Source organism: Hippocampus comes, unplaced genomic scaffold, assembly GCF_001891065.2.
Source record: "Hippocampus comes isolate QL1 unplaced genomic scaffold, H_comes_QL1_v1.1 scaffold187, whole genome shotgun sequence".
NCBI classification, from domain to species: Eukaryota; Metazoa; Chordata; class Actinopteri; order Syngnathiformes; family Syngnathidae; genus Hippocampus; species Hippocampus comes.
The window spans coordinates 53,145-67,961 of NW_017828852.1; the positions used below are offsets into that span (position 1 = coordinate 53,145).

The 14,817-nt window shown below is 41.7% G+C and overlaps 2 protein-coding genes across 3 annotated transcripts in view; one reads left to right on the forward strand and one right to left on the reverse strand.

The window, feature by feature from the left end:
- LOC109508599 (guanine nucleotide-binding protein subunit alpha-13) overlaps positions 1-10,006 on the forward strand; it is a 29,771-nt gene extending 19,765 nt beyond the window's left edge. For both annotated transcript variants that reach the window (XM_019858633.1, XM_019858634.1), the window contains one exon: positions 5,196-10,006. In XM_019858633.1, the coding sequence (XP_019714192.1) occupies positions 5,196-5,567 (372 nt within the window). In that variant the 3' untranslated portion in view covers positions 5,568-10,006. The remainder of the gene's footprint in view (positions 1-5,195) is intronic.
- A 1,333-nt stretch (positions 10,007-11,339) lies between these two features.
- LOC109508570 (uncharacterized protein C7orf57-like) lies at positions 11,340-14,817 on the reverse strand. Its single transcript, XM_019858586.1, has 7 exons — positions 14,541-14,817; positions 14,293-14,339; positions 13,930-14,094; positions 13,301-13,400; positions 13,073-13,193; positions 12,651-12,727; positions 11,340-11,577 (listed from the first exon to the last, which is right to left on the reverse strand). Exons 1-7 carry the CDS (start codon positions 14,549-14,551, stop codon positions 11,469-11,471), a joined length of 630 nt encoding a protein of 209 aa, XP_019714145.1. The 5' UTR covers positions 14,552-14,817; the 3' UTR covers positions 11,340-11,468.

Genomic DNA, 14,817 nt, shown 5'->3' on the forward strand with positions numbered 1-14,817 from the left:
TTACCGATAGTGTACATGCATATATATATATATATATATATATGCATGTAAATTTTTCCGGAATTTTTAGGAAAGTCCACTTTCATCTCTGTTTTGTGAGCTATGGGCAGCCATTATGAAACAAAGATAATACCAAAAGCATAGTTAATTACTGACTAAACGAAGGAAGAAGGAGACAAGCAAGACTTGTAAGGATATTTAGCCCCTTATGGATCTGAGCCTATGAGGTTTGTGTGCCTTTTTGTTGAATCAATTGTCTTCATAACTTTTGTCTTTCATTTATTGTTTTGTAATTCCATAATATGTTTCATGTCCGTGTTTGTGACCAGTTCTCATTGTTACAGCTACAGCGGTTGTGAAGGCTCTATATACATAAAGCGATATTGTATTGTATGGTATTTCCTTTAGAGTAGCACCACAAAATGGATGCATAGCGCTACCGCAGCCACTTTTATCACTTCTATGCGCCTTATAATGCAGTTTTAAAATAGGCCATTCATGGAAGGAGCATCTTATAGCGCCTTATGGTGCAGGAAATACGTTATTTTGAAAATTAGAGATATGTTCCAGAGTCAAGCTCAGTCAAACATTTTACCGTTGTCATTATCAACTGCCAGGTTTAATATGAAGTTAACTATTTTTGAGAGACAAAAACAAATAACTGCAGTATGTGAGATACAAGTTTAATTTGTTCCTTGACCATGCTTGTAACTCAAAACACTAGTATCTCAATTCATCTATCCCAGCTTCCCAAAAAAACATAATTTCTAAAGCAGGGGTCCCCAACCGCCGGCATTTGGTACCGGGCCGCACAGAAAGAACTTGCCTTAATTCCGTTTTTTTATTTCGGAATACGAAACACGTTTTTTTTTTTTTTTTTGATAAACTACCGGATTCTCCATTACATCCGTCTGTGTCATGTTTTTTTTTTTTTGATAAACTACCGGATTCTCCGTTACATCCGTCTGTGTCACGCTTGACACGCGTCAAGCCACGCTTCTCCATCACGTGACCGATTACTTCAAAACGCAGGAGCTCGCAAAATGAGGGAAAAAAACTGCTGGAGATCGTAAATGACGGCGGCCTTAAAAGTACGTTCGAGACAACTGGATTAAAGTTATGGCTGAATACTCTGAGATCGCCACAATAGCACTGTTGCTATTTCCGACATCCTACATGTGTGAGGCGGGGGGTTTCTGCAGCAACGGCGACTACAACAAAATTACGAAGTAGACTGGACATAAACCACACACTTGAGGTGTCATTGTCTCCTATTACCCCGAGATGGGACCGTCTGGTTGCAGAAAATCAAGCTCGGTGCTGTGGTGAGTCGTCATTTTCATGCACTTTGAATTTGCGTTGTATCGTATTTTGAAGACATTAAACATTGCCATAGCAATCGGAGTGTTGCGGCCAGATTAGACGCTCCTGTGTTTATTATTATATTTCGAAAACGCCACCGTTTTCATGCAGCTCATACCATATTATTTTGTTGTATTAACTCCACCACACCTTAAATGCCAGTCCCTGAAAATATTGTCTGACATAAACCGGTCCGTGGGGCAAAAAAGGTTGGGGGCCCCTGGTCTAAAGGATAAAAATTGCTTCTTATTCCTGTGTTGCTGTTTATAATAACTTCAGTAACTTATAAAAATGTGTCGATGCATGGCCAGCATCGACAGAAAACAAGTCCAGCACTCGTCAATGTAGTTGGCTCGCGGGGTAGGCACATCGATTAAGATATCCTTTATTTGTCCCACACTGGGGACAGTCTACAGCAGCAAATTTGGGGGGTAGAAAGAAGAAAAACAAAGTGTTTGCAAGCACAAAAATAAATGTAGATAACGAGAGCTGTACACAGTTCAGTATAAGTGCAATATAAATATAGATATAGATATATTTAAGCATATATGCAACTGCTATAAGGTGGCTGTGCTGTTTACAATTGTTACTGATTTTTCACGTATTTTATTTTTTATTTAGCAGCCTGACAGCAGTCGGTAGGAATGAGCGGCGGATTAAATAGATATATCATTACACCCTTTTTATGAATTGTAAAATGCTACGCCTTTATTTTGATTCCATCCACTTTGTCTCATTAGTTTAAAATTTATTTTGTTGTAGTTTTTTGAAAAATTATTGTTAAATTGAACAATTATTAGTTTTTTGATGCATAAAAATGCATCAAAATATGTAACAAATACATTAGATTAGTTAGATTATTGAACAATCAATGAGAGTTGTGCATAATATAAAAAACATAGACACATACGGTATAGGTTCCTCTTAGCCAATGGGATGCCAGGAAGATGCTCTGTAATCGCCATGTTGCGTTCAGAAAACCCGGAGCTGCAAGTAGCAGACCATACCGTATTTTTACCTTTCGTATCTTGAAATTTCTTTCGGAACACGAGGCAATATTTTCCCATTGAGGCGTTTTGGAACTTGAACATTTCGTATGAAGAGACGTTCGTAAGTAGAGGTACCACTGCACTGACTTGAAGGGGAACAACACCTGTCATGCAGCATATGTGCAGTGCTGAGCAACAAACAGAATGAAGCAAAGTAAAGTAAGTAAAGTAGTGGTGGAGCACAGTGGGAGCCACTGTGCTCCCAAATCATTATGGTGACCTAACTATTGGTGGGCTCACTGATTGTGTTGGAGTAATGGCTCACTCGCCAGCCTTCCTTGCTGGCAGTGTGACTATGTTAATGCGAATGTGAATGATTGCTTGTCTCTTGTCAGCTCGGATAAGCTCCAAGCTCCCCCTTAGCACTCAACTGGATAGTTGGTATCCGAATAGAAAAATAGATGACCTCAGGTTCAACATCTCAATGTAGAGGTTCCTATGTATCTTCCACTTTAGTGAGCCAAAAATATACCAAGCAGCATTAAAATTCAAGGCTGCATTCTCACAGCTCCACACATAAAAAAAGCTGAGTTAGAGACTTGTCGTTCCAGGAACTTGTCTTTAGTGTGTGAACAGAAAAGTCGAAACAAAAGGCTGTGGCAAAGGATGCATGCCTAATTCCAGCCTCTTTCTGTTTTACTGTGGTTAAAGCTAAGCAAAAACAGAGTCATTTTCCTGATATCTGATTGGTTTGAATAAGCCTGCCATTTTCTAAAAATTAGGACGAAACATATGTACTTGTACTCACATGTTGCATTAAACTGACTATGCTGGCCCTTAGTGGCACAGTTTATATGTATCAAGAGTCTAAAGTTCCAATGGAACATGTACATGTCCAGATAGTCTGAATGTTTTGATGCAACGCATATCTCTCAATGTTCATTTATGCTGAATTTACAGCAACACCAACCCCCCCAAAAAAATCAATCTTAATTAGTCATTGGCCAACATTTCACAGTTGGGTCACATTTTGAATCAATAACAAATTACCAAAAGAAGGTGAGCATGAAATGTGCTGTTGCTCATGTCAAGTCAACATCTGCTTTTTCTTGCAAGCTGGCATCAGCAAATCTTAATCACTCTCTAGCTTTGTATCGTTGATTTTCCCGAGGGATGGATGCATGCAAATGTTTCGAGTAGAGAGAAAAGTTAATGGAAATTAGAATCAGGGTTATTATGAAAAGGGTTAAGGTCTCAGATAGAAGACCACACAGAATTGCCTTGTGACCTTCTCAAACTCACAACAATCGCGCTGTGTGACGACCAGATTAGATCGTTCTGTGTCTTGGGCCGGGCAAGACATCACACTACAAGTCCATCACTGACCATTCCCTGCCCAATCATTGCGTGCCTCTGTCAGTATTCAACTCATCGGCGCAGGTCTGTCAGGGAGGCGGGACAATAGAGAGGCAGAGATGTCCCGTGATCAACTCTGCCACTGAACCCGTCATCTCCTCCTCACCTGCCCACCCGCGACACCGAAACAGAATGCCCAACGAGCCTACAACAGGACTTAAACCGAGCACCACGTTGCTTGTCACAAAGATTAAGTCATGCAAGTTTAAGTGCAGACTGCCTGTAACCGAAACTTATCGCCTTTCCCAAGTCTTTGTATGATCGTAAGGACTCGCCATTTTAGTTCTCCCCATCTGCCGTTGTGGTAGTCGTCAAAACCACATGTTTGGGATCTGGAATATCCAACCTGTCCAGCTTGCATCTGTATCTCCTTTCATCGAAGTGAGATGTGACTTCACTTGGACAAAATGTTGACTGATAAATGCTAATTTTATCACCTCTCTGCACTGTAAATCCTTCGCCTGCCGTTGGTACTATGTTGGCAGGATGGCTGCGAAAACATGCACACAGATATCAGTCACGTGATGTCTTTTGGTGGTGTGTAGATCACACACCACCAAAGAAGTGGGGGTTGGAATGGGAGTAAATTCTCAGCACACTTTTTCTACACACTATACAGCAGTGGTTTGTAACCTGGGTTCGATCGAACGCCAGGCGATCGGTGAATCGGCCTCAGGGGTTCGACGGAGCTTCTGCCATGGAGGTTAAGACACACCCGACTCAACATGTCAATTAGTTATGACACGCCCGCTTGACCATCATTGGCTGCAGATGATCATGTTGCATTGCTTGTCCGATCAGTGCTGCGGGAAATTTAGTTCGCACAGTAGTCAATGTGTGACTGTCGTGATAGTCCGTCGTGTGATTTTATTTTTTTTTTAGAATGTTTTAATACATGCCAACTATGTCGAGCAAAAAAAAAAAAAAAAAAAACACCACAAAGTGGTCAGACGAATATGTACCACTTGGGCTCAGTACTTCTATTTAGGTGAAGAACCACTGCTATAGAGACAATATAAGGAAGATTTTTCATAAAATTTTGAATTTAGTATTGAGAGATTCATTGCCAATGGGGTGGCAAAACAATTCGATAAACGAAAGGTGGCAGCTGCCATCCTGTAAAACCGCCTCTGCATGCTTTGGATTGAACACAAAAACAGCAACTACTGTCGGTGAGTTTTTCAGTGACCCCTTGGGGATATGTTACAAGAAGAAAAAAATCTTCAAATATTCAGGGGAAAGCTGTACATTTTTTTTTTTCTTAAATTAAACATGACATTGAACACAACTGAGGTGTGGCCTGGAACAGCTGTTCCAGTTTCTCGCGTGGCCTCTTGGGACAATCAATTGTCCACTTCTGTCGCACACCAACATCATCACAATAACCCGTCAACTTCAATAACTATGTACGCCTGCTTGCATCTCCAGGTTTTGATGGAAGACCGGCAAACCAACCGACTGAGCGAGTCCCTCAACATCTTCGAGACCATCGTCAACAACCGAGTGTTCATCAACGTCTCCATCATCTTGTTCCTGAACAAGACGGACCTGCTGGAGGAAAAGGTGAAACAGGTATCCATCAAAGACTACTTTGGCGAGTTCTCTGGCGACCCCAAAAGCCTGGCAGACGTCCAGGCCTTCTTGGTGGAATGTTTTCGCAAAAAGCGGCGAGAGCACCAGCAGAAGCCTTTATACCACCATTTCACCACCGCGATCAACACTGAGAACATCCGCCTGGTCTTTCGCGACGTGAAGGACACCATCCTGCATGACAACCTCAAGCAGCTGATGCTGCAGTGAGGGGAGGAGGAGGAGGAGATACGGGTGTGCCACACTTAACATGGACCACATGAAGACAGACAGATGCGGGGTTCTAAGGTGGCATCTTCCTTACCCCGCCCGTTGGCCTTTAAGAGGAAACAGACATTGTTCCCTCTTCACCAATCTAGCCTCCTTTCTTGACGACACCCCCCCCCTTCTTTCTTATAGACTGAATCAAAGCCACCACTACTACCAACATCCCCCCCTCCCCCCTTTTGCTTATTCATCATAGTCACTCTGACTTGTACCAGTTGCCATTCGCCAATATGTACCCTTCCAACCACTGTAAATGACCTTGACCCCCCGTTCCCTCCTCCCGCCACCACCACCCAATTGCCACTCTCCAATGGATCTCCTTACTCTCCTTATTAGTCGTGCAAATTGTCACACTGCTTCTTTTTTTCCTTTTTCTTTTTTTTTTTCTTCCGATTGCTGCTTTGAGCACTGTTGAAAGGGTGTGTAGTGGGAGGGTCCTGTTTTGACTTGGTGTTGCCGTTATGGCTGCCGAAGGGCATCTTTCCCCCAGGTCTCGCTTTGCCTTTTCAAAATCACATTTTTTTTTTTTTTTAATCTGCTCTCTGATGGCACTTGCTTGCATCACAGGGGCTGGCCTTAGGTTTTTGGGTGAACAGGAAAAGATGAGGGCCTTATGTACAGACACGTACTGTCAATCTCATCTGTAGCGTAGTTTCTAATCGTGTAGTTCCTTTTCCTAACACCAAACAAATTTTTATGTACCTATTCATTTTTGGTTAACTTATATTTTATAGGGTTTCTACTTTTTTGATTTATAACTGCTGTTGGGCTGTGTATAATCAATGGAGTGGGGTGGAATAAGGGAGGGCTGTTGAAACAGCACAGACACAACCACTTGTCAAACTGTCCAGTACAGCTTTTTTTTTTTTTTTTAATTTCCTGATTTGCTGTTTCTCAGGGCACTTTGTGAACCACTTAATTCCGATTTGAAGCCAACTGTCTCTTATGTTCGGCCTTTGCATTCACCCGTTCTGCATCTGGCCACTTAATATGCACATATGACTTGGAAACAAGCATGTCTCATGTCTTGTGACGTTTTTTTTTTTTTTTTTTTAGGGACCAATGACATGGCTTTTAAGAACCAAGACCTTGTTTTTTTCTGGGCTGTCTATATAGTACAAAAGGTAAACATGGCTTGAGGAAAAACTTGCTCGCTGCAGCTCTGGCTCAGTCGCATCCCTTTGGGTCACGTGGGCTCTTGTTCCTTAAATGAGCTCAATTGTAGCTTTTCAACATCTGTCTGACCTTTTCAAAATGTCGGCCACGATGTTAAACGAGATGCGAGATGAAAGCGACCCCTGCCATGTTCTTCAACTGGATGAAGATGAAGTTTCCACATGAGGTGTGAACAGCCAAGCCTAAAGTGTGCAGCTTTGTCAGTTTGAAATAAAGTAGACCCTCCAAAGTCAAATGCCTTCCATTCGAATTTGTTTAAATGTTAAAAATCTAATCCGACTGAATCTACCACTATCATAAAATCTTTTATCAAACGATCCATTTATGCAACTTTGAACACAATTTGATTGATTTTTGGAGGTCCAACTGCGACGAGTTAACCTTGTGATCAAAACTATGAATGTGATGTAGTGAATATAAGATGCTTTATTTTAAATCTAGGGGTTAACCAGTCACTAATGTCAATTTGTGCTTCACTTTGAATCTTGGGCGAAACAAATCCAATCCCCACGTGAATGTTATCATCAAAAGATGTTTGTGAAAATACAATGCACAAGACGCAGCTTGGAGCATTGGATTGTGTTGTATTTGGTACTGAGAATTAAGGTCATATAATCTTGTGTGAAGAACTAATTATTTAAAAACGGAGTGAAATTGCAGAGGTGCTGTCATTGATTGTTTTTTTTTTTTTGGGGGGGGGGGGGTGATCATTTTTCATTTTAGCCCTTTTAAATCTTGATTCCCTTGCATGCATCCCAAGTTGGAAACCAAAGGCTGAAAGCCAGGATGTGTGTTACCAAATGAGCAGCTTATCTGTCTGGTCATGACCCCCCCCCCCCCCTTCTCTCGCTGCCAACATTTCGAGAAGCCCATACAAGCAAGCATCCACGTTGTAAATATGTTTGGTCATGTCTTAAATATTGGCACCTGAAGTTTAGTTTTGAGGTGCCATCTGATGATGATGATGATGATGATGATGATGGTGAGTCTTTAACAGTTCCGTTAGGATTAAAGTGACGTCTTATATTTCATTGTGAATCGAGGTTCCGCTGTTTTACCGTTAAATGTTGTCTCATTCTGCGTCAGCGTCTGTTGTGTCATCATTCTCTCATCTAAACGGTCGTATTTCGGAAGAACGGCAAATTAACATGCATGACAGCACACACCATGAGATAAGTAACACCGTTTAACATTTGCATCCACGCATCAACAAACGTGGCTGCACATCGTCCAGTAACTCCGCGTTACTTGTGAAAGAATTTATTGCAAGTTGTTAATGTTTTTTTTTTGTTTTGTTTTAATAATTCAATGATCCAGTTTGGTCCTTTCCGTTTGTTCTCTTCAGCCGTTGTTGTTGACCATGCACGTTAGCTGACGTACAAAATGTTGTTTTCAACCGGAGCGCTTCCATGAGGATATTAGAAGAGCCAAGCAAATAGTTTGCTTGACGGTACAACTAGGCCCAGAAGACGCGATGAAAAGATTGGAGTCTTCAAATTGCTTGGAAGCCAGAAATAAAGTGGCATTTGTGAGAAAAATGCTAACACGTCTTAAAAGCTAGATGTATTGTATGTAACGCTTGCTAGGACTGGCACTTTTTATTGTCACTTGTGATCGGAATCTCATCTTTGGGTCCAATTTGGTAGGATTTGAAGATGTAAACAGATTCAACCACGTTTACATTTCTTGTATAGGACAATGAAGGAACTATGATAAAACTAGTTCAATAAAAACTAGGAAAGGGCATTTAATTAGTTTTCCTTGACTGATTTTGAGGAAAATGAAGCATAAACTAATTGTAAAGCGGAAAAAAAAAGATAGAGTAGCGTTCATGTGCACGTGTGGGCCATCATAACCACGATTTCCTTGGTAGCTGTCAGTTCAACGTTTTTTTCTCAACTGCTTCAAGGTGTAAGTCCGCCGTATCCTGAATGGGACTGCGTCTTTTCAAAACACGTTGGCACACATTCAAGGGATGAGGGCTCATATAAAAGTGCCAGGAATCGTATCCTTAGGTCTTCACGAGATAGATACATTTTTCTGATCGTTTCCGTTTTCTCTCCATGGCATTTCTCATCTTGCCTGGCTAACTAACTTATTGGGGACCAGAACCACAAGATTCTTGACTGATACAAGATATGCATGGACGTTAAGTGTGCGTTAGTTAAATCGCATGGCTGTTTTGATTCCAGACACCTAAAAGAATGAAGTTCTGTTCAATAGCATCGATACTGTATAATTATGCCTGTCCTAATACTGTATATGGCTGACCACTTCGTAGGCGTCGAGACAAGCACGGAAGAAACTTGTCGTTTCGCCAACACTTGACACAAAGGATGACATCATACCAGAACAGGCCGACACGCTCAGACAGCAATTGTTCATGCGGAACAAACTTTAAGGGCTGGGCATTTGACCGGGGGAAAACTAATGCTATTTTATATATATAAAATGTTATTTAAAAACCTGTTTTGAAGGCATGGGATTTAAGGCCTTACAACTTAATTTATGGACTAAATAAACCAGGACGTGTTTCATGATAAAACCGCATTCATAATAGCCACATTCTGTTTGGCATCCGTTTTCCCTTAACCAATGTCTAAACAAGAACCGGCGGCGGTGCTAGGAGCAGCACAGTATTTCGCTTGTGCTCATGAGTGTATGCTCTCAACTTGAATCATGGATGAAATCGGAATTTTGAGAGGCGCAACGTGCTTTTCTTGAAGCACGCCGAGTCCTCGGGCGGCCTCGAACCAAACCCACCGCACGCACGTACGCATAACCCCATAAGACATCGCTGGAAGCCAGAGAAGCAGTCTTGCCTTCCAACATTCCTTATTTCTCATGGTGACTTGTGCCAAATCTGTCTCGGAGTCTCACATGTAATTCCAGACTAAGTTGAACATGCTGGTTTGTTTTGGTTTTTCAGCTCTTGTGAGAGCAAAGTGTAACAGTGTCAACAAAGAAATGTAACTTGCCCAAATACTCATGTTTTGTGCCTCTTTTTGCTAATTCAGATTTTCACAAAGCTTTTGTAGTTTTTCTAAAATGTTACACTGGCCGTCTGATGTCCTCTTATATCAAATAATTGTAATAGGCTTCTCCTGTGATGTTTTTTTTTTTCATAAAGCTTTCATTGTACAGTCTAACTTATGCTGTCTCACCACTTTGCTCCTCAATAAATCCAATTGTTTTTTGTTTTTTTTTTTAATTATCATTGTAAACTGTCTTTATTTCTTAACTTGCTACATTAACTGGCCACCAAACTTCATGAGGAAAGCCTGACATTTGGAACGATATGCTCCACTTAAAAGTTCTCAGGTGTCTTCGATTGGATTGACACTGTAAGTGTCCATTTCCGATTTCATGCATCAGATCCTATTTTTTTGAATTATCGAATTACATATACACTATGTTTCACGTATCGGACATGGCTGTGTTTACACTGGTGGAACATAAGCAAGCACCTTGCTTAGTGAAAAACGCATGTGCAGATATGAGAGGCTGTCACGGACACGTACACATTACTAAAATACTCACACATAATACAGATTTTTACACATCAAAGTGAAATCCGTTTGAATAATTTACTGAATGATGCATTGCACGAGTAGTTTGCATGACAGGTAAACCTGAATCATGTCCCTGACGGCCCCATCATATGCAGATGCCCAAATTACACTTTCAGAACTTCACAAGCGACAACTCGGACATAAACATCCATCCATTTTCTGATCCGCTCATCCTCACAAGGGTCGCGGGGAGTGCTGGAGCCAATCCGAGCCATCTCCGGGCAGTAGGCGGGGGACACCCTGAACTGGTTGCTAGCCAATCACAGGCCATACATAGCCAACAACCATTTGTGCTCACAATCACACCCAATGACAATTTAAAGTGTTCCATTAACCTGCCACACATGTTTTTGGAATGTGGGAGTAAACTGGAGTACCCGGAGAAAACCCATGTGGGCCCGGGGAGAACATGCAAACTCCACAGAGGAAGGGCTGAGCCGGAATCGAACCTTTCACCTCTGCACCGTGAGGCCGACGCGCTAACCACTGGAGCACAGGGCCGCCCTTGCGCGTAAACAGTAATGAATAAATCATCCAAATATTAAACGTTGAAAACCGTTTAGTTGGCCAAGGCAACCTCTTCCCCACCATTGATTCAAATTACGGCAACCTGAGCATTACATTACTGTGTTGTTTCTCTAGTGTACCATATTTACATGTTTAAACTCCATCATTCAGCCGGCCATTTTCAGACCCTACCTACCCTTTGCCGACGCGTAACATGAACATATTCAAAATTTCTTTGCAACGAGAAACTGTTTGCAACCTTTGACAGCTGTTTGCGAAACGTCTTTGTGACCTTGAGTGAGCCCTATATAATAATATAATATTTAGATGTCTGAAATTAAAAAAAAGTAGAACCCCTGAGACCGATTCACCGAACCCATGGGGTTCGATCAAACCCAGGTTAAGAACCACTGCTCTCATGGTATGTCACTGTTGTGCAAGTGGCAAAATATTGCTTCAGTTTGGTTTCAAGTCTTTTTAATAACTCTGAGAGTCAGATGCATATGAAAAAGCAAGAACATGATTAAAAAATAAATGCCTTTACATTATAATTATTAAAATGACTTTAAACTCTAAGTGAGCTGGACAATTATGTAGCACTTGACTCAGTCTCACTCGTCGTTAGTTTGTCGTCGTCGACATAACCGAAACTCAATAGCTTCGACATGTTGACTGGAGAGGTGTTCTTGGTAGATACACTGTGAGGGTGGGAAAAAAATTACTTTGGTACAGCAATTATATTTTCTGACGAGAGCACTGGAGCCGATTCTATAAAATGTCACGACTGAAGAGAGTGACAGAGTTAGTAGGTAGTTTTTACATCATTCCATTTTTCGATCAACTTCAAATGTGTTTTTCGTGATGGTGATTTCCTACTGGATCATTTGTGGATTTTATGTCGAATGTCATTGTCATGATCCTGTTCCTGTGTGTCTCCAGCAGGTGGCAGAGGAAGGATTTCCCTGCAGCGTGCCCACCTGCTGCCAATATGTTCATCAAGTTAGCCATGTATTTAATGACTTCGTAATTGCCAAATCTGTCGCATTATTGACCTTGTTGCTGCTCTTACTCAAGTGTTGTTTTCTAGACCTCTCGATCTCGTCATTTGTCGTTTTTGCGCTCAAGCTTCTTGCTTTGTCTGTATTTATGTGTTTTGTCTTTAATCTTGCTCATGTTTTTGATTTCGTGAATTCAGACTCGTCATATCGTTTGCATCTCAGATTTTCTTTTTCCTTGCCTTCGCAAGTGCTTTTTGTTAATGTATTGTTTTCCTGGTTGGTTTGCATGTTTTGTTTGTGTCTACGTTTGTGGGACCGGATCGCCATTCAGTTTGTTCCTGAACTGTGTCAGTCATCAGCCTCAAATATCACAACATACAACCATTGTCTGCATCAACTGTGTGTCATGTTTTAAAAATCAAATCTACTGGTTAAGGGAAACAGAACTACAAAACGTCCACCTTTTTGAGCAATAACCTTTTATGACTTGTCTTCCTGATGGCAGGTGTCAGACTGTCTTCTGGGCATCTGTCATGTCAGCAGTCTTTGATTGATACTAAACCAAATTTAGGGACAACTTAAGGCCCAGGAGGCCTTTGCAGACCGTTTAAGTTAATGCTCTATTAGAATGAGACACTCATAATTTACAATATTTCAGTTTTGGACTATTCAAGTGCCTTTATTATCCATAGATAGGACCGCTGTTTTTGTAACAATAAATTCAGTTATAATATAACAGCGCCCTCTTGTGCACAAAAAAAAAAAAATCCTACGTCCTCCTGAATTTGCTTCCTCCATTGTTTTGACTAGACGCCTGCCATTGCACCAACTGTTTCTCAGGAACGGTTTTCTGCAAAACATTAAGTCACAATGTCTTAATGGCTCATTGTTAGGAAAAATTATTGTATTTGATCATCCATTGTTTCCCCCGCGCCCAATTATAACTCCTATTTGTGGTACCTGATTTTGATATGATTGAAATAATTTATCTTTTGACTTCAAGTGTCTTTCCAATGTGGCGCAACCAAAACATATGCTTGAAATCTGATGTTGATCTGCCTCTGTCATTATGGACAGTTGCTAATTTATTCCTTGTCAGCAAACTGCCTCATTAATGACATCACCACTGTACAGTGTATTTACTTGATTGCTGTTCTATATTAGTTTCTTATGGTGTGTGTGCAACGATATTTACCTTCTCCTTGCGAGGGCTGCCATCATCCCGCTCCCATGCAGACATATTGTCTGTCCAAAAAGGAGGTAGTGGCCTTTGTGAGAAAGCTCTTGGGCTCTTCCTCTCTTTTGTGCAAATGACACTAATGGGTTAAAAGCAGAATAAGCTATTGATATTAAAACTATCAGACCCAAAATGAACAGGGTAATTCCTGGTTGGTTGAAAGTATCTTCACGTGTCAACATGCACCTTTGGTTACCAAGAGCATCTATTGGACCGTCCAACAGGGAATCTGCAGCGTCGAACGAGTTGGGCTTGGATGTAGGTGTTTCATCAAAGTACAGAAGCCCTGTGGAACACATGTTACTAGTGAGACAAAACTGTGCTCAAGTTCACAACTACATGCAAATAGTATGACCAGTGACTGTCCATATGCTCATATACGACCACGACGAGTTAAGAGCTATCGCTTGACTAATGGTACTAATCGTGCAGAAATCTGCCATCCATCCATCCATTTGCAAGACCACTTATCCTCACAAGGGTAAGCCTATCCCAGCAGTCTTCAGGGTACACCTTGGACTGGTTGCCAGCTAATTGCAGGGCACACATAAATGGGCAACTATCCACGCTCACACTCACACCTCGGGGCAATTTTGAGCGCTTTATTAGCCTGCCATGCATGTTTTTGGAATGTGGGAGGAAACTGGAGTACCCGCAGAAAACCCACGCAGGCACAGACGAACATGCAAACTCCACAGAGGAAGGCAGGAGCCGTTATCGAACCCTGCACCTCTGCTTTGTGAGGCCGGTCTGCTCAGCAGTCATGCCGCCCGAAATCTGCCATATAAATCTGGAATACAGCAAGATGGCAGTACCTTTGTGGCCCCCTTGTTTTGCAAGCTTGACGTATTCCGAATCTGTGTCAACAACTCCAACCCTTTTCCCTATCTTCGTCACGTCACCGACTGTGCTGATAACTGGGGACAGTCCAGGGATTTGGGAGATCTGGCCTTTTGTTCCATGGAATCCCTTTTTACCACCTGCGATGTTAAAACACACACGTACACATATGCAAACTGACAACAAAGAGTTGATTGAAAACATTGCTACCTATCAAGTAATGTCAGATGGCAAATCGCGGCATTTTCCCACTGGGTGAATGGTGTCCCTGAAGGCAACACACGCAACGGATGTTCGTGCGTGACGTATGCTAAACTCGTATCAATCGTTGTACTTGCCAGATTTCTCCGGTTGAACGTCGGGACTCTTAAGACCTTTGAGATTTCTAGTAGAGATGGAAACAAAACCCAGCACATCAACTTTTCCGACGTTAGCTAGGGTGAGCTCGTTCAGCATCAATTGGAATAATGACGTTCAATGGCGCTTTTCAATCCCAACAGAAGTGCAAAAAAACCAAAACATGCACTTGCACTTCAAATCACCAAAAAAAATCACACCATGATGTTGGTCAAGTTGGTTTTCTTACTTAGAATTCATTTTGGACGCAAAGGAAAAGGGCCTCGCACTGATTCGCTGAATCGTTTGGCGTCTCGTTGCCTTGGAAACGTGGTATTCTTGCGCCTGTTCACTTGTCTCAACTCTAACATATGTTTGTCACGAATAAGGCAGCGTTTCCACTGATAGTTATATACGGCATCTTCCTGACGGGTCCGCTGCCGCATGTGACAGCTGAGCAATCGTTTACTTTAATTGTTCTCGCTCAAGGACGCATGCAGCAGACAAATGACAGCGATGAGACAACA